At 35.1% G+C, this 20,013-nt stretch overlaps 2 protein-coding genes across 3 annotated transcripts; one reads left to right on the forward strand and one right to left on the reverse strand.

Moving 5' to 3' along the window:
• Positions 1 to 1,874: 1,874 nt before the first annotated feature.
• LOC139131994 (uncharacterized) lies at positions 1,875 to 10,042 on the forward strand. 2 transcript variants are annotated; one of them, XM_070698347.1, is made up of 5 exons: positions 1,875 to 1,996; positions 3,673 to 3,946; positions 7,215 to 7,704; positions 7,757 to 8,003; positions 9,507 to 10,042. In XM_070698347.1, exons 1-5 carry the CDS (start codon positions 1,953 to 1,955, stop codon positions 9,577 to 9,579), a joined length of 1,128 nt encoding a protein of 375 aa, XP_070554448.1. In that variant the 5' UTR covers positions 1,875 to 1,952; the 3' UTR covers positions 9,580 to 10,042. The 2 variants fall into 2 exon arrangements, with proteins under 2 accessions (XP_070554448.1, XP_070554449.1); XM_070698348.1 differs by having other exon boundaries at positions 1,947 to 2,072.
• Positions 10,043 to 14,131: 4,089 nt separating this feature from the next.
• Positions 14,132 to 19,976, reverse strand: LOC139131997 (ATP synthase F(0) complex subunit B1, mitochondrial-like). The gene is made up of 8 exons (XM_070698352.1): positions 19,029 to 19,976; positions 18,488 to 18,533; positions 17,284 to 17,429; positions 16,817 to 16,980; positions 16,491 to 16,616; positions 15,525 to 15,602; positions 14,890 to 14,991; positions 14,132 to 14,424 (listed from the first exon to the last, which is right to left on the reverse strand). The coding sequence occupies exons 1-8, from the start codon at positions 19,054 to 19,056 to the stop codon at positions 14,365 to 14,367; spliced, it is 750 nt and encodes a 249-aa protein (XP_070554453.1). The 5' UTR covers positions 19,057 to 19,976; the 3' UTR covers positions 14,132 to 14,364.
• Between the last annotated feature and the right edge of the window lie 37 nt (positions 19,977 to 20,013).

The raw sequence follows: 20,013 nt of genomic DNA on the forward strand, positions 1-20,013 counted from the left end.
TAATTATATATTGCAGTTATGTGTAAATTTGAACCTTTGTCACATGTTTGCAACTTCATTGAAAGTGTTATGATCAACATAATGAATAATATTCACCACAGATTAATTCTAAATCCAAGTATATATCCCCAATCAGGAAAGTTCATTAAAATATGCAAATAAGGAATTGACTGAAATGTTCTCATTAAATATGCAAATTAGGAATTGGCTGAAGTAAAAATGCTCAATGACTTTAAATAATATTGTATCATAGTATCTTCAATGTACAAAGCAATTCGTCAACTTTGGTCTAGTCAAGACAGATAAATATCCTTAATTAGGAAAGTTCATTAAATTTGCAAATAAGGAATTGGCTAAAGTAAAAATGCTTAATGACTTTCAATGTTGTATCATAGTATCTTTAATGTACATAGCAAGTTTCATCAAATTTGGTCTAGTCAATAAAGATAAATATCCCTAATTAGAAAAGTTCATTAAATATGTAAATTAGGAATTGGCTTAAGTAAAAAAGTTTAATGACTTTCAATAATGTTGTTTTATAGTATCTTCAATAGATGTAGAAGATTCATTAACTTCGGTCGAGTCAATTCAGATATATATCCCTAATTAGTGAAGTTCATTAAATATGTAAATAAGGAATTGACTGAAGTAAAACTGCTTAATGATTTTCAATAATGTTATACCATAGTATCTTCAATGTACATAGCAAGTTTCATCAACTTTGGTCAAGTCAATTCAGATATATATATCTAATTAGGAAAGTTTATTAAATATGCAAATAAGGAGTTGGCTGAAGTAAACATCTTTAATGACTTTCAACAATGTTATATCTTAATGTACATAGCAAAATTCATCATATTTGGTCAAGTCAATTCAAATAAATATCCCTAAATTCAAAAGTTCATTAAATATGCAAATTAAGAGTTTGATGAAGTAAAAATGCTTTAATGACTTTCAATAATGTTAAATCATAGTATCTTCAATATACATACCAAGTTTTGTCAATTTTGATCAAGTCAAATTCGCATTAGCAATCATGATCTAGCAATTGAAAAAGGGAGACACACTGTTCCAAAAACCCCAATTACTGAAAGATACTGCAATCAGTGTAACACCAACAGTATTGAAGATGAAAAACACTTTTTATTAGTCTGTCAGAAATACAAAGTCCAAAGAAAGTACTTTTTCAGTAAAATCAATTTCCCAAACGACGATACTGAAAATCAGCTTATTTCTCTACTAACAAAACAAGAGTTATCTTTTAATGAACAACTTGCAGATTATATTTTTACTTGATATAAAAAAAGAAATACCTAGTTATATTTATTATAGCTACTATTATTAAACTGTAATACATTATCTTTATTGAAGAAAATTTGAACTTATTTTTGTATCACACTTTTATTGCCACAAATGTGATGTAAATTCTATATTTACAAGCAAGCAATAAAAATATTATTATTAATATTAATCAGATATATATGCCAAATTAGGAGAGTTCATTAAATATGAAAATTATCCATTACCTTTTATGTCACCCCTTAATATCTTTCACAGCTGATATATCTTGGTGTGATCAACATTTGTAGCAAATCTCATCAAATTGCGTGCAGTCGTTGTCAATATATATCTGTTTTTTCTAAAATCATTAATTATGCAAATGAGCAAAAAGTAAGCAAGCCACACCCACCAAAAACTAATCAGTTCTTGCCATTTGCAAACTGAATCTATGTACCAGATTTGATTCTGATCTGATGAGCCGTTTTTGAGATATCGAGCACACAGACAGACGGACAGACGGACAGACAGACACACAGACACACAGACAGACAGACATCGCTGCGACATATGCTCACGTGTGTGAACACGTGAGCAAAAAAGTGGTAATGGTCCTCTAACTCAAGGTCGACGGAAAGATTTCCACGATTTGGCACAAGAGGGCGCTGTTCAAAATGGAGGGTTCAAAGAGGAGAAAACTAAGTCTGAAGCGCTCAAGGTAATATTATGAATCAGCACTGTAAAAAATCTTATTGTGATGCTGTCGAAGGTCCCTGGTAATGTGAATCAATGAGGTAACCTCCATGATATGATAATATCGGAATTACCTGTTCCTTAATTCAACTCTACTACCGTATGTATAGTGCTGTGCCATAACCTCTGCAAGCAGACAGGTGTACAGCAAAGGCAAGGAGCAGGAGGTACTATGCTAATAGCTCGTCTACCCGTTTACTCTGAAAAAGTTGTGATCACAGGGGTGACTAGGAAACAAAGTATGTCACTGCATATGTTTTCACCAAATTGAAAAAGAAAACTGATGCTTTTCTATGTTACCATAAAACAGATTTTAGAATAGACTCATCACAACAACCAACTTCATTTCAACATTTTTACATTGAAATCCTTGGGTCATCTCATCAGGTTGGCCAATATCGTGGATTTTTTTTTACCTGGAATAGAAATATCGATTCAGTAGTAATTCTTGAAAAGCACCAATAACCAACACATTGGCATCAAATCGGCTATCCCTTAGAAGACGTACTGGTATATACATATCTCGGTAGCGGTAAAGGCTAGAGCGTCAGTTATAAACTTCAATAAAACTATTAAAATATAAAAGAGTCAACATTCATTGTGGAATAAAAAAAAAACTAGACATTTGGGGTCATAGGCATTGCAGAGTTATAGCCCGTTGAAACTTCTGAAAAACTGACTAAATAAGAGGAAGTTGGGGAGTCCTTAGCGTATTAACTATGGTAGAGGTCCCCTAGCTTTTAAAAAAATGTTGAAAAGGGAAAGTCACTTTTTACTGTTTTTCAGGAAAGTTTGACAAGGCAGTGCTAGCATTCAGAATGCGTGACTGCTATTGTAAATGCATTTTAGATTCTTTGAGTGTCAAAGAGGTGTCAAAAGTGAGATTAACCAAAAAGACTGCTCTGTTACTTCAAATGAGGGATGCGAATATGGCTTGTTTTCAACATTTTTGACAGAATAACAGTTTTCCTACATAATTTTATGCCAATTTAATCCAACCTTTGAAATGAGATATGGACATGGAATTTTTACAGCCTATCAACAAGGTTATAGATAAGATTTGTACGGCACAATTTCCTGTATTTGAAGTACTTTTTGAAAAATCACATTTTGAAATTTGAAGGAATTTTTAATAATTTTTTGATATGTAAACCCATGTAAAATCATAAAAACAAATTTATTTACAAATCCTGCCGTACAAATCTTACAATTAATAGTATCGACATATTTATAACTAATTTGGTAATATTAATACTATCCAATTATTATTAAATTCAAATATGTAAAAAAATATGAAAAATTAAATTTTAATATTGACAGGTGTCATATTTCAAAACCATGGCTGCAAATATACAATTTTTATATTCTTTTGAGAAAGTATTAAGTAAGGGAGTTATCCTGAAAATTTGAACTTAATATCTTGATTCTAACACTTGAAACTTGACATTAACTCTGAGAAAAGAATTGGTGCAAAAATAGCCTTTACCGCTACCTTTTTACTAGAGTTATGTATAAATATCCGAGTAGCTGCATTTTGTTGATCTCACATGATGCACACTAGTTTCTATCTGAGTACCAAAGTTTTCCTGGCATATTGATATTTCTTTGGTTAGACAATTATTTTTACAATTTATTTCACAGAGGTCAGACTTCATCGATCAAGACAGAAACAACAAAACCAGATGAGTTGATGACTAAAATTGATGAAATCGGAAATAAAAGAAGAGAGAGTGAGAACATTGGCGTGGCAGAAGTAGTGGAGTGGACTGACAAAGCAGATCAAAACAATGCAGATAAAAAACATGAAGTTACAAGTCAATCAACAGGTTTACGGCAACAGTTAATGGCACTGCAGAGAAACTCTCATGGATATTGGCAGGATCTACCATTACCAAATGCGGATTTATCAGATAAGGTATGATGCTGCAAACGGTTTATCTTTGCAGATAGCTGTCATTTGAAAGCCTCGTGATAGTTGCTGCACATTGCTTCAACTTTCTGCATATTGTTTGTCATGACATATTCAGTCAATTAAAGCAACCTACAAAGTTCAGGGTGAGGACCAAAGTTCAGATTGGACATTATAATATTGATAGGATGGAGATTACAAAGAATGATACAAAATGGATTTTGGTTTGGAGAGTGAGAGATCATTGTCCTGCATGTAGTACACTGGGACTCTCAGTGTTGGGACAATACTCAGTGTGGCATTGATTTGTACTGACACTCTGTGTTATTGTGCAAATGAAATAAATATTTGTACTCAACATTTTTTAACAAATGCTAATTTGTCATTTCCTTTCCGTTAGCATTTGTATTGATATATCACTTTGGCGTCATGTAGTATAAAACAGGAACTATAGGGCAGACAGACTATGTTCTATTTTCCTGGTAATTGTTATTATGGACAGCAAATTCATAAAAATATGTGTTTACATGTATTAGTTCCACTCAATATGATAATATGAAAGTGTAACTGTGAGAATAAAACTATATTTATAAAAAAATTTCCTTCGATATTTGATGTGGATAATCATTAAATACCAACTATGTTTTTAAAAGAAGAGCAATTGCTGTCTTTGGTGTTTTTCTATGATAAAATAGTTTCCTGAAGTGTTGAAGGTACATGAGAAAAATAATCCCACACACCAATGGTCTGAGATGGAAAAATTCTCATTTGGGAATTTCTATTTTATGTCAATACCTACCTTCAGCTCATTTTCCCAACTTTATAGTGAGACTTTTCTTCTTGGCCAATTGAGTAGCTGGATTCTATCATTTCAACTTCGGTGAAGAAGTAACCAGAAAAAAAACAGACTTTTGCTTGAGAAATCTGTGTGGCAAACAAGCCAGAGTAAAATGGCGAAGATAATCTTTACTACAAGAAAGCTACCTACAAGTGCATTTTCTGATATCAGTGATGTAGACGTTGCAATGCAAGTTAACTCTGTGTTTGTATTTGATACTCCTTTGTGAAGCATTCTGAACTAAATTTATGAGGAATTATAATGATAGGATTTACCCATTTAAAGTAAATTATTCTGAAATTTAAGAACTTACAAATGCTAAATTTAAATTCAAAATTTGATACACTATTGTGCTACATTTTGCTTTCTGATGATTTAATTTTGAAAATAATGAATCCTTAGAATTATTTGAAATCATGAATTTCATGATGTCAAGTTTGTTACAACAAAGAAGGCAGTATGGTGAAATTGTTCAAGGTTGTTATTTGTAGGCCTCCCATTTAAAATGTTCATAATACATTGTCATTCATTGGTTGTGAGGTGCCCCCATTGAAATGTTCGAAGTACAGTGTCATTCATTGGTTGTGAGGTGCCCGATTTGATGTGTTCATAATACGTTGTCATTCATTGGTTGTGAGACACCCCGATTTGAATTATTCGTAAGACAGTGTCATTCATTGGTTGTATTTTGGTCTACATGGAATTATGAAAAATGTTGATCACTTGTATCTGTGTTTCCTCTGGCTTCTAAAATTTTTTAGTAAATTTACGAATTTGGTATTAAAACTTTTCGTAAATTTTGAAATTCATAAGTAAAGTTAACCCTTCCAATATGGAATATCATTCAATCAAATTCAAATTAAGTACAACATGTGCTTAGACAGAACTATTTTGAGGTTTGGGGCCTTGAGCTCTCACTCAACCAGCTGCTTTGCTTCCTTGCATTTGTATATTTACGAATCAACAATGAAAAAAATTAGTAAATCATCTAAAAAATTAGTAATTTTACGAATTTGAGAGTGGCAGAGGAAATACAGTTGTATGGTATTTCTGCCCAGTGATATCAAGAGACATGATTCAAGGTACACTTACAATTTGATGGCTTTCAGGCTTTTTAAGTTGTTGCTCAAAATTTATTGAATGATATTTTGTGAGTGATTTTCTTGATTGTTCCGTCATGTCACTGAAGTGTCCACTCAAAAGATACCAATCTCTTTGAAAAATAGAATGTGCTTTCAAAACAAATATTTTTCCAACTAGTTTTTATAATTTTTTTGTGCTGTAGCATTATTTCAATCACTCTGAATGTACAAATAAAATGATGGAAAAAACATCGTCTTTTAGCTGTTGTGGCAAGTTTATTTTCTGTGTTATGTCCCATTTTTGCTCCGCTGTCAGAGACGCGGAGCTTATCCGATAGGCTGATTGTCCGTCGTCGTCCGTCCGTCCGTCCGTCAACAATGGTCTTCTTCTCTGAAACCGCAAGTCAGATTTCTTTGAAATTTGGTATGGAGGTTCATAGGAGTGACCTCACTCAAGTTTGTTCAAATTGTGGTGAAATTTGCATAATTGTATTTTGGGGGCAATTTTTCCTGTTTGTGGTCAAGAAATCTTCTTCTCTGAAAGCGCAAGTCAGATTAATTTGAAACTTGGTATAGAGGTTCCTAGAGGTAACCTCAGTCAAGTTTGTTCAAATTGTGGTGAAATTTGCATAATTGTATTTTTGGGGCAATTTTTCCTGTTTTTGGTAAAAAAATCATCTTCTCTGAAAGCGCATGTCGGATTGATTTAAAACTTGGTATTGAGGTTCCTAGGGGTGATCTCCATCAGATTTGTTCAAATTGTGGTGAAATTTGCAGAATTTTTTTTAGGCAAATTTTGCTGTTTTTTGGTCAAAAAATTATAGTTTCTAAATTTCTTATATAGGCCTAAATGCTTTCAGTTTTATTATATGCAGCTTTCTATTTGACCTTAATTTTGTTCATTGAAATTATGGTAACATTTATATTGTATGAATTTTCGTGCACATATTGCTGTAAATCATTTTTCACCATTCTTCGCTTCTATGTCAACAACAAACCTAATACGCTGATAATTACTGCCAAATTTACATATTTACTACGTTTTGCTATTATTACAATAATTTAAACAAAATCATTTTTGCCCAGTTCAAGTTCAATATCTCAAACACTTTGTCATTTTTCCCTCATTGTCATCCACTTAACTATCACAGCGGAGCTATATCGGCCGCTAGGTCCCTTTTTTGTTTATTCTTTTTATATGGGATGCAACAAACTGTATTTTTAATACTTATTGAGCTTTTATCCTGAATTAAAGTTATTATTATTATTATTATAATGTGAATGCTCCTTTACAAATATTTCATCATCTGACAGTTTTGAAATAACTATACTTGATAACCTGTTACTGTTTCAGACTTCAGATGCACATCAAGTTGATGAACCAAAATTTGTGATTGGTGAGAAGCGTTTAGAATGGATTCCTTTCTCCAAGGCATGCACAAAATGCTTGACAAGGAAAAGACCTTCATGGGACCCATGGGAAAACTGGAGTACCACCATGGAACAAGGTAATGAAGATGAACAGGGTAACAGACAAAATAGAGTACAGACATTGTCTGGAAACAAAGTCATTGGTCGATTTAGTAAAAGTGGACAGTCATCAGTGAATGAAAAGATAAATAATTTGGTTGACACTCCTGGAAAATTAGTGACTTTGCAAAAGAAACATTTTGTAAAACAGGAAAGTGAATATTCTAAAATTGGAGATGTTCCACTTCATGAAGACAAACCATCTGAGAAATTTGATGAAACGGCAGATGTTATAATCCTGGATGAAGAGGAAGAAATTGACATCAAAACACCAACCACCAGCAATGTCCATGATAAAGACAGAACTGTTCAAGGTCCATGATAAAGACAGAACTGTTGAAGGTCTCAAAGACAGAACTGTTGAAGGTCTCATCAAAAGTGAAGCAAACAATAAAAAACCTCTATTTAAACAGAGAAAAAGTACTCATAAAAAGAATATGAAAGGACTTATGAGTGGTAAGCCAGGACCCATGTCAAAGTTCATGGTTGGTGGAATTACCAGTAGATCAATGAAAGATAGTGCAGCCAGTCAGGAAAGAAATGTGAAAAGTAATTCCAGCAATGAAACAAGATTACAGAACTGTCCATTATGTACTGTACAGTTTGCATCAGAGTGAGTATCATCAGCATTTGTCCATGTTATGCTGTGACTGTTGATGCATTTATCATTATTTTCCTTCTCTTTGTAAAATATATCTTGTTCTGCTGTTAAAATCATTTCATAGAGGCCTACGGTTCAACTTGCCAGTGCAGCCTATATTAGTTAATGTTAATGTTTTACTAGTACTACTATTATTTATTTAAACTTTAAAATTATTATCAAATAAAATTACTTCATTTATCAATTAAAAATCACAAACATTGAAATTAACTAACTCCAGTACTGATATACAGGTCATCAGATGATTTAGTTAGTAGTAGATTGTCAGATGATGATTTAGTTAGTAGTAGATTGTCAGATGATGATTTAGCTAGTAGTAGATTGACAGATGATGATTTAGTTAGTAGTAGATTGTCAGATGATGATTTAGTTAGTAGTAGATTGACAGATGATGATTTAGTTAGTAGTAGATTGTCAGATGATGATTTAGTTAGTAGTAGATTGTCAGATGATGATTTAGTTAGTAGTAGATTGTCAGATGATGATTTAGTTAGTAGTAGATTGTCAGATGATGATTTAGTTAGTAGTAGATTGTCAGATGATTATTTAGTTAGAAGTAGATTGACAGATGATGATTTAGTTAGTAGTAGATTGACAGATGATGATTTAGTTAGTAGTAGATTGTCAGATCAGTGTAGCATTAGATGATGATTTAGTTAGTAGTAGATTGTCAGATGATGATTTAGTTAGTAGTAGATTGTCAGATGATGATTTAGTTAGTAGTAGATTGTCAGATGATGATTTAGTTAGTAGTAGATTGTCAGATGATGATTTAGTTAGTAGTAGATTGTCAGATGATGATTTAGTTAGAAGTAGATTGACAGATGATGGTTTAGTTAGTAGTAGATTGTCAGATGATGATTTAGTTAGTAGTAGATTGTCAGATGATGATTTAGTTAGTAGTAGATTGTCAGATGATGATTTAGTTAGTAGTAGATTGTCAGATGATGATTAGTTAGTAGTAGATTGTCAGATGATGATTTAGTTAGTAGTAGATTGTCAGATGATGATTTAGTTAGTAGTAGATTGTCAGATCAGTGTAGCATTAGATGATGATTTAGTTAGTAGTAGATTGTTAGATGATGATTTAGTTAGTAGTAGATTGTCAGATGATGATTTAGTTAGTAGTAGATTGTCAGATGATGATTTAGTTAGTAGTAGATTGTCAGATGATGATTTAGTTAGTAGTAGATTGACAGATGATGATTTAGTTAGTAGTAGATTGTCAGATGATGATTTAGTTAGTAGTAGATTGACAGATGATGATTTAGTTAGTAGTAGATTGTCAGATGATGATTTAGTTAGTAGTAGATTGACAGATGATGATTTAGTTAGTAGTAGATTGTCAGATGATGATTTAGTTAGTAGTAGATTGTCAGATCGGTGTAGCATTAGATGTTGAAGGTATCATGTTATGGTATCTTGCAGTGACAGAATTTTTCCCTCTTTTTTCAGGATGTCTCAGTTGGACATTGATGCACACATCGCTGCGTGTCTGTCATCTACAAATGTTGATGTCCTTTGGTGATGAGTCAAGTATTGTTCCTTCTGTTCACAGTTGAAATGTTGGTGATATGATCCATACCAGAATCAAGGAATACATATCACAGCAAGAGACTTCTGTCTGGAAATCATTTGCATAATTACTGTACTTCTTGTCACCACTTTGTTTTGAAATGTTGAAAACACTTCAAGACAATCTGTCAAGACAATCTGTAGTGCCTTAATGCAACATTTTATAAAGTGCTTGTAGTGCACACATACCTTACAGTTTGAAACTTGTACATTGGCTTTCCAGTCTTCCAAGATGGAGTATTTATGTGTATAAAAAAGTGTCTACTGTGAGGAATGAGTGTTATTGTTTGAAATACCACAATGAATTTCAATATTACATATTTTCAGTGCTTGACCTAGATATTGTACAGGCCACATGCTGACTTTCACCATGTTCAATAAAATAGAATATGTATTTATTATGTCATTTCACTAAATACTGAAGAGCAAATTGCAGTGACATTGATGACGATGATTATAACAGTCAATTTACAGGAAAACTCCGCACACATTAAATACTATTACACTGAAACACATGAGCATTATAGTTCCTGGCCTAACCATAAGTACTGCTTTGTCCATGACTTGGCTCACACATTTCTGCTTCTTGAACACCTCTACGGTGTGTCCCCTGGAAAGCATCCATTCTTTGGGCCTTTACATGATGTCTTGGCCTACCAATAAATACTGCTTTGCCCATACTTTCATTCTTCCAGGCCTTCTCATTCCACCACTTGGTTCTCCTCCCAAATCTTTCCCAACCCTTTAATACTTGGCATAGAAATACTATTCTTGGGCCCTGCAATGTTCCAGCCTCTTTGCTCATCTAGTCCACTACTTTGTTTGCCCTTCTTGAGCTACCCACCTTCACAAATTCACAAATCCATTTGTATTGCTAAATCTGCAAAACCTTGACAATTTTTCCTTGCAGGTTTTGTCCATGTCACCGTACCTACCCACCATGGTCTACTAGTAGATCTTTAAATACATGATACTCCTTTATTTTTTGAGTTGGATAAGCCAATATGTCGGTTGGTCAGCAGATTTCTGTAACATTCAGGAATACTTGTGTGATTCCAGAGCTGTTCCTGACCTGCAGACATTTTCGGATTTTCCATCAAAACACACAGTGATTAAAAATGTATTTATTTCAAGGTCACTTTGTTTAATAATTGGTAAATAACTTCTTTGGAAAAATGCGGTGCCATAATAACTTAAATGAAGTCAAGTAATTTTTACACTTTGCATCAGCCATGTCAATTGACCATGAAATGATGCAGTATAGTTCAAACTTGAAAATCATAACCTTGGAATTACGTACCAGTATGGAAAGTTATTACATGTATATTAGACGTATACCATTTAGGACATAAGTTTGTGTCCTAAACCCCAGCGTCGCTCACGTTGATTGGTAGGTCTTATGTCCCTATGTCCCATCTGCGTTCATTCATTGGCTGCCTATATGTCCTCAAGTCTCATTAATATTTACTGTTCCGAATCCAGTTCATTCATTGGCCGCCTTATGTTCTTGTCCCTGCCTCACTTTCGAGTGTTACTTGTCTCGCTCTGCCATGTGCTCATCACTGTAATGTACAAATGTATCTGCGCGCTTAGCAAAGCAGTCCCAGACTCCAGGTGTTTCATTCATCACTTTCAAACAATGACTGACTGCTGTGAAGCCGGCAATTATGATGGTTTCAAACACAACGTATCACCATGACACTCTTAGGTCAAATACGCACCTCTTTACGATTTCTAAATGGTCATATAATCCTCCCCCCCCCCCCCCCCCCCCCCCGTCTTTGTTTGTCTCTGTGGTTACCGCAGCTCCTCTACGAAAGCACAGCACAAAAGAAAGTCGTATTACTGCATGACCTCTAAATACCAATTCTGTGCGTGTGTGCGCGCATGTGCACACACACACACACACACACACACACACACATGTCGACGTAGTTGCTTACTTCAATAGTAAAAAACACACGGAAAATATGTCATTTATTTCAAAGGCTTTTGCTTGTATATTTGCGTCAGTAGTCAACGCAAGACACGATACAATCTGATATGTCGATGGGCTAGGAATGTGCATACTTCAACTATAATAGGCATAAACCAACGTGGTTAAAAGACAGAAGTATCAACAAAATAAGTAAAAAAAAAAAAAAACAGGGCAGCAACATTCGCCAGAAATTAAAAAGAATTCCTCCGTTGAAGGTATCGTGTTCTTTTTCAAAGTCTCAAGTTTATTCGGAAACGTGCGGCATCTAGTAGGGCTGTTTCTGATTGCACGGAGTTTTGTCAAAGTAACTTCAAACAGGTGCACAACAGGCACATGAATTGCCCTCCACAGCTAATGTCTTGTAATCTTTGTTTCGCATCGAACGGATCCAAGCAGATTCACCTTGATCATTTCGATGATATATGTACACCAACATTGGATCTGTAGACGATTGCGAAAATAATCATCAACAGACGTGAATGTCCGAACAAACTAATGAGCTAGTCTAATTAAAGATGCTGACTACGTTATACGTGTACATGGTTCATCTGGAATCAATGATGCAGTCCGTTATTGTCAATTCGGAATTAAAGGGACATGAGCAGTAACTTTTGACTATTTTTTCAGTATTTTAATTCTGTAAATCTACTATAGTTTCTCATCCTAATACCTACATGTGCTATGCTAATTTAAAGTGTCCATTACTCTGCTTGTCAACACACCCAGTACATGTGTAATGACCATTGTTATTGTTGATAAATGATTCTAGTCCGGACTTGAATACAGCATTCAACAATAATGCCTGATTATATCCATTTAGACTGCATCGACAAGGTATGCACTTGGTATTTATTTCATCATAGCCCAGGGATTAACACCAGAAACTGGAGTCAAAACGGAGAAAAATACTGAAAAAAGCTAAATGGGACAGCTAATGGAACTTTTTAATACACAATCCAATGGCTAGCATTTTGTTGTGATGAACCTGTAGCTGAAGAGTGTAACTCCAAAGTTGTATATTTTTCATTTGGTAAGAAGCAGCATATTTTTACTGACAGAAATATTTACAGCTAATAAGACCAATATTTTCACGTGTCACATGTCCACGTGTCAGGGAAATGCAGACAACTTTGATGCCGGAGCTTCCTGACAATGAGATTAAGTGCAGCGCAGGTGCAAAGACAAATTTGTCTTCACAAACGTTGCGCCTACGCTCTAGCTGTCTGGTAATGATTGGCTAGGCTTGCAGATGCGTTACAGTAATAAGCACATGGCAAACGAGACAAAACACTCGAAAGTGAGGCAGGGACAAGAACATATGGCAGCCAATGAATGAACTGCATTCGGAACAGTAAATATTAATGAGACTTGAGGACATAAGGCAGCCAATGAATGAACGCAGATGGGACATAGGGACATAAGACCTACCAATCAACGTGAGCGACGCTGGGGTTTAGGACACAAACTTATGTCCTAAATGGTATACGTCTAGTAAAACCACAGGGGTGAATCGCTCAGTGACACTAGAGACACAGACATTAACTGAAACTGCAGATGTAGCAAAGCTGAGATTTCATAGTAATTCTTATGGCAACAAGATTTTGGTCTGAAAACAAAAACTACTCCGTATGAAAGAATTCTGAAAATCTGATGTTATGCGATATAGCGGTCTCGTGTTTTAGTAGTGAGCGATTTTGAAATAAACTGTCTGAAGGAAGTGTCTTTTCTACCAATGACACATTCAAAAATCTTGAGTCAATACCGGACCTAACTTATGAACTGTCCTGCCACAAAGTGTGATTGTCTAGGTCCAGACATATTATGATGCAATTCGAAAAATACCACAAAGGATGCACAAAGACAATGGCATATTGCCTCACACGAAGAGGATGGCGATATGCTGCACCAATATCGGAGTGCATCTACTGTGATATTTTCGCCAAACCCTATTATTATACCTCTTAAGTTCATGACTGGGGTGTCAAATGGGCTGAACATTGACCATTTCATGCAATGTCAAAGATTTTTTGTTACAATTTATAGCACAAGTATTGAACTCTTTATCTTGCATGCTTTACTGGATAGCCATGTGGACTACACGTACAGAGTGCCAGACATAGTCTGGCCTCTGTGTATTTACTGTTGTCCAAATCGTACAATTGGATCCATTGAAACAGTTTAGCAGTCAATGCACAGAGGTAGCCTCAGAGTGCAATGTACATGTGGGACGGCTGGAAACGATCAAATGACAGAACAGCTGTTCCATGTGCCTTTCTTAGTATACACAAAAATGTACTGCTCTCTACGGTCTATGTATAATAATAGTCTTAATTAGGTAGTTTTGTCCTGTTAGCTGATGCGGTGAAAATGATGGGAAGCCAAGAGGATTCTTGTAAAGTACCTTTCACAATTGGCATTGCAATCTCTTTCATCCACTGGAAATTATTTTGACATACAACAACATCACAATTCCTTCAATACATCTGAAAAACAGAAATCCATGACCACACAATAAAATATCCACCAATACATTTGATCTAAAACATTTATTTTTCTGCACCGGTTATATTACAATAAAGTGTGTCTGAAATAGAGAAATGACACAATATTACTCAAACTTTCAATTTGTGAAAACCAAAGTCTTATTTCTCTATCCACACATTTCATTAGTTTTCGGACTTCTCAGGAAAAAACTCTTGTCACATCAAATTCAAACTATACGGTTCACTCTTGTAGGGTATTTCAATAACTACATTATGTCTATGCTCTGGCTGCAAGGCTTTTCAGATCCTTTATACACTGAGCAATGTTGGCTTTTTCCTGATGAGATAGAAAGAAACCACATTAGTTCCAAACCAACGGCATCTGAATCAAATCATGAATTCCAAACGAAAGGCTGGTGGCATAATGAGTTCATAAATGAGTTGCTAGTCATAACTTGCATGCCATTGATTAAGTCAGTGACAGAGACAATTCTGTACCTCCAGTATATTACTTGAACTTAACAAGAGCTGATCGTACAGTGTGTGCTGTATTGGTGCAAATCAAAAGATTAAATGAAAAGTGGATGAGTTATCAGAACTCTCTCCCTTCATCAACTCTTCAGCGAACCCTTTCCTAGAAAGCATTACTTACACGTGTTTGATATTTTCAATGGCAGGATTTAGAAAATATTTTACATCTCAAGAATGATGCAACTAGTGGCATAATGGGTTCACAAATGAGTAGCTTGTCACTTGCTATCCAGATATACTCAGTTTATATTGGTATCATCATGACAATTACCTGTTCTGGTGTTATACTTTGTATGACATTCTTTTCAATCCATTCTACCATGTGTTGCTGTTGAGCTCTTCTCTTCAGATTCTCAACTTCCAAATGGTAGTCCTAAAATTTGGATTAAAATCAGTGACAAATGGTCAGCTTCATGCATAGGTATCACATAATTTTTCAAGCATCTATTTCAAAAAGGAAACAAAATAGACATACTTATTCTGGGGTAATTGTTATTTTTCAATCTTGACAGACACCGTCAATCTTGGTTAGCATGTTTGTAATTCATCCGTGTTAACCCTTTTCCTGCTTATTTGGTCAAAATCAGGCAAACATTCAGTGGGAACTAAGTTGATAATAAGACATTTTTTTCCTTCACTGACTCTTGTCCACCTTCCATTATCCACAGGTATGTGAAAATTATTGAATTCTGACATGAATACACATAGCTAACTCATCTTCAAAATGGGCGACTTTCTCACAAAATGCCATGCATGATAATTGGTCTCATCTGCAGTCTTCTACATAAACATAATATGAGGCTGTTGACCTGCCCTGGCAGGAAAAGGATTAATTTTGTGATGGACATTCCAAATGTGACACATTTGGACACTCCAAATGTGTCATTTTAAACGAAGATAACTTACCAGCTTCTTCTTGACTTCTTCAGCTACTGTATGTAACCTTTCCCTGTAGGCAGTTTCTATTTGCATAGCAACATTTTCCTGTGTAAGTAATCACGATGTTTGCAAATCTGTCATTCATTGTTATGTTTATTTTTAAAATTTGGGAAATGGTAACTTGTAGGATGGGATTTATTAACCTGAAGAAATAGTTTACTATCAAGAAAAAAATATATTTTTTCATAGGAATTTCAAAGACCTGTAATGCACAGATGTGAGATTACAAAGAAAAATTTAGCTTGTAAGTCAGAAATGAAATACATACAAGCACGTTCATCTTCAGTGATGCAGTGTGGGAAGGCTCCCTTATATATGCTAAACCGTAAATTTGCTATCAACCTCACTTGAAAAGATTGTATATTCAAATCAACATTAGTTTAGCAAGATAAAAACTTCTACTGATTTTAATATGTATATTTCACAGTAACAACACTGCTTGCTGGTTCCCATAAATGACTGAATACTCTTTCGTACAAGGAACAAGGCTTAGTGTTTTTGCATTCTGTGAAGTGTATCCAGGACAGACTTTACGGTAGAATGCACCTCAAGGCATACATTTGGACTCTCAAATTTTTACAATATGTTTCTGATCTTCTGCTTGTGGCAGCTTGTTTTGAAGCTCTCTGAGAAAATAGACTGACAGCCTTATTTTTGTGTAAATTGAAACTTTAATTTTTCCAATGTTTCCTCACAGAAAATTAACATGGGGATGGCAGCCATTTTGAAATTTCAATTTCAATTTCAAATATTGGTAAATGTAAGGTGATTTTGTTTTCATAGTACTTCAATTTGTAGGGACACCTGAATTTTATTGAGTTTTAAAGAAGGAAGTTTGAGCAAAAGTTTCAGTCTTTCAATTTTGATGCACATACTACCTTAATAGAAGCTAGATATCACATCAGTATTTTTTGAACATCCACTGTAACTTACCCGTTTGGCATCAAATAGCATATCTCTGCCTTCCAAGCGCCACTGTTCTTTTTGCTCATTTGCAATTAGATCTTGATAATTCTGAAGTTCTGCATCCTTAACATCTTGTGCAGCTTGAAGTTGTTCCTGTGAGAGAACACATAAACAAGACAACAATGTATGAATTATGATCTTTTCTATTTGTGTACTGAATAATTAAAATGTGGACATTTGAAGAGACTTTATGTAGGCCATCTAATTGAGCAATATCAAGAATAAGCCAACAATTTTTGTTTCAAAACCAAAAACACTGATATCTTAACACTGGGTAAGATTCCAAAACTTACATCTCTAGCTTTATCAGCGGCTGCTGCATACAATGGACCAAACTTCTTGACACCATAGATAAGAAAGCCAAGTGCAACAGCTCCGTGAAGTGTTTCATGACTGAGAACATAGATTTCTTTGTTTAGCAAGTACATAAGAAATCCTGCACCAAAGACATAAGGACCTACGGATGGAAGAAGTTGAAAATGATTTGAATGTGATTACTGCACCCTTATTTGAGTGTACAAGTAGGATGTATAAATGCATCTGATTATCATACCAGTTTTCTGTACATAGCAACAAAGTGTTACGAACAGCATAACATTACTGACTATTATGGTAAGCACAAACTTAACTATTAAAATGAAAAAAACATACAGTGATTAACAAACTAATACAATAATCTATATTGATACATTGAAACAATAGATTTACTGTCCATTTCTATTTGTGTGAAAAGATTTTACTAATAACATCAAAATTTTACCTGTAACGCCTGTTTTGTTATAGAAAAGTGTGAACCATTCCTCCGGTATGAATCCAAGTCTGGTTTTACCACCTTCTTCCGGCATTTTGTAAGGCATTAGATCTTGACTGGATGTATGGAAGGTAGCTTTTGGAGACGTGGCAACACTGTAGTTTATTAAAAAGTGGTGGTGGTGGAATTAACGTGTGATAAGTATATGCAATGTTAATGTTTGAGTTGTCATATTTTTGAGGAAGTAACCGAGTAATATTGATACAAGATTTGTGTGAAAATAGGTAAGAAGTACAAAATTTGGCCAACCTGATCACTAAGGGATAACAATATTAGACCTTATTAATCCATGCAATTACCAAAGAACAGCAAGATAAACAACTTGAAGAATGTGGTCAAAATTCTCAAGGTAATGGACAAAACATTTATTGATGTAACGAATGTACATATCTAGGCATCCCCTAGCCGTAAAATTGTAGCTCTATGGTGAGGTAGTCGGTGAGTTTTGGTTTTTGCGACCTCGCTCACCAGAAGAGCTACAATGCCAAAGGCCCTGTAGCGTTCAAAATAAGCGTGCCGCACATGGCGCGGCATTCTGATGTGAAATCCCTCAGATTTACTGCATTTTGTCGTACCAATTTATCACTACTGAAGACTAAACACCATACTACACTAACCTTGTCGTTTATGGGGTATGGTATTTATTCAAACATGTCGATCGCCTTCCAAAAACAAAAAGCTTCCAAAAAGCTGCCATTACCAACTTCCGGTAATGACGGCTCCCAGAAACATGCTCAATGTTTATGGAACGTGATCAACGTGCTTGAACAAATACCAAAATACTAAATACGACAAGGCTAGCGTAGTATAGTGTTTAGTCATCAGTAGTGATAAATTGGTATGACCAAATGTAGTAAATATGTGGGATTTCACATCAAAATGCCGCGCCATGTGCGGCGTGCTTATTTTGAACGCTAGAGGGCCTTCAGCATTGTAGCTCTACTGGTGAGCGAGGTCACAAAAAACAAAACTCACCGACCTCCTCACCATAGAGCTACAATTTTGCAGCTAGGCATCCCCATGAATATGATGGATGTAGTTTTTGTAAGAACATAACCAATTCATGTGTCAAAGCATTAATCATTAATGGCTTTTAATAACTGGTAGAAAAGAAGCCCAACAGTTCATGGACTTGTCTTCATGTTTTGCTTACCATGCTCTTGCCAGGCATACGGGTCTTACTTGCATGGCAATAGAGCCTGCGAGAGAAGTAAAATGGAAAATGTTGGTACCGTTAGTGAACATATTATACCTTGCGAAATAATTTAACAATTCAACTTTCTTCATTAACCTGTTTCAGGCCTAAACTCCTATTTATAGGGATAGTAATCGTGGGTAGTAAATTACCAGAAAAATCGGGCCTGACACTGGTCAATCCTCACTATTAAATGTAAGCAGTTAAAGAAAAGAACTGTCTTGTCAAAAGCCAAAATTTCATGGAGATCATAAAATTTTGATGGTAGCGGTTAGCTTCATGGTGAAACTAGGTTTGATATTGTCTGCTGTCCGATCCACAACCTCCTAGGAAAACCTCGAGCTGCAGCTGCTGTACAGTACAGTGAACTGCAGCAAATGTGCACGTAGTAGGTATTAAACGGACCGAATTATAGACAGGCACGGCGAGACCTAATATTTACCAATAAAATATATGGCACTGGCGTTGATCTTTTCATAGAATAATAGCAAATACGAACCTGTGCGTGTTGCCACTGTTCGTAGCATTTTGACTATTCAGAAATAGTGTTATCAACAGCAAAGTTGTCCCCTTGGGCCGCCTCAGCTCTTCTGCTCGAATCCAATATGGCGGACACCGGCTTGACACGAAAATAGCCGATATTAGGTGAACAATTCCGAAGATACGGACTGCATAGGTATGTGTCATGCATTTTGATTGGCTAACACGACCAGCTTCTGTATCGCTCTGGTTTACAGCAAAAAACAGGATGGTTGGACAGTCTCATATACATTACGTTTACTTTTTTGTACGTAGCATACAAGTTTTGTAGATAACACTGTAGATAAGAAGAGCCGACTCATTTGAGTGTCTGGATAGAACACACAAGGGAATTGATAAATTACTTGTTGAGTTGATAGTAGAGACTGAAGTTAATTAGGACAGCACTCTCGCTAAACAAACCATAATACAATGTATACCTACTGATGCCAATCTGTTTTTATAGACACACAAGGATAAACAGTGGAGTGGAGTGTTACATGATTGGTATTTCACTCAAATGAGTCGGCTCTTTTATCTACAATGTTATCTATAGAACTTGTGTGGGACTTACAAAAAAGTAAACGTAATGTATATGAGACTGTTCAACCATCCTGTTTTTTGCTGTAGTAGTCTTTATATTAGTACCGAAGTAAATGTCCATTCAAATTTTCTTCTTCGTTCAAATCTTGAAAAAGGAATAAAAGAAATATAGATATGGGTTATTCCATTACATGGTTTATTGAACGGGCTTCTGCCCCTCACTTTCTGGCCAATCAAGCGTGGTGTACTGAAAGACAAATACGCTGTTTTACGACTTTTGCGACGATATACGTGGTAAAGTCTTTTGCTGTATGATTTTCGCTGTGAAGGAATTCGTTCACGTTTAAACGTAAACGAAAGGGATTTAATTTATTTAAATATTGTTTAATAAAATATCTAACCAAGAGAGACTGGCATATTCA

Source organism: Ptychodera flava, chromosome 4 (genome assembly GCF_041260155.1).
Source record: "Ptychodera flava strain L36383 chromosome 4, AS_Pfla_20210202, whole genome shotgun sequence".
NCBI classification, from domain to species: Eukaryota; Metazoa; Hemichordata; class Enteropneusta; family Ptychoderidae; genus Ptychodera; species Ptychodera flava.

Bases quoted from the DNA above. Each gene is read 5' to 3' on its own strand.
- LOC139131994 (XM_070698347.1), top strand. From the start codon at position 1,953: ATGGAGGGTTCAAAGAGGAGAAAACTAAGTCTGAAGCGCTCAAG. The intron at 1,997-3,672 runs GTAATATTATGA...TTTATTTCACAG, and splicing joins CTAAGTCTGAAGCGCTCAAG to AGGTCAGACTTCATCGATCA. The intron at 8,004-9,506 runs GTGAGTATCATC...CTCTTTTTTCAG, and splicing joins ACTGTACAGTTTGCATCAGA to GATGTCTCAGTTGGACATTG.
- LOC139131997 (XM_070698352.1), bottom strand. From the start codon at position 19,056: ATGCTACGAACAGTGGCAACACGCACAG. The intron at 16,617-16,816 runs GTAAGTTTTGGA...GTTCTCTCACAG, and splicing joins CCGCTGATAAAGCTAGAGAT to GAACAACTTCAAGCTGCACA. The intron at 14,425-14,889 runs GTAATTGTCATG...CTATCTCATCAG, and splicing joins AAAGTATAACACCAGAACAG to GAAAAAGCCAACATTGCTCA.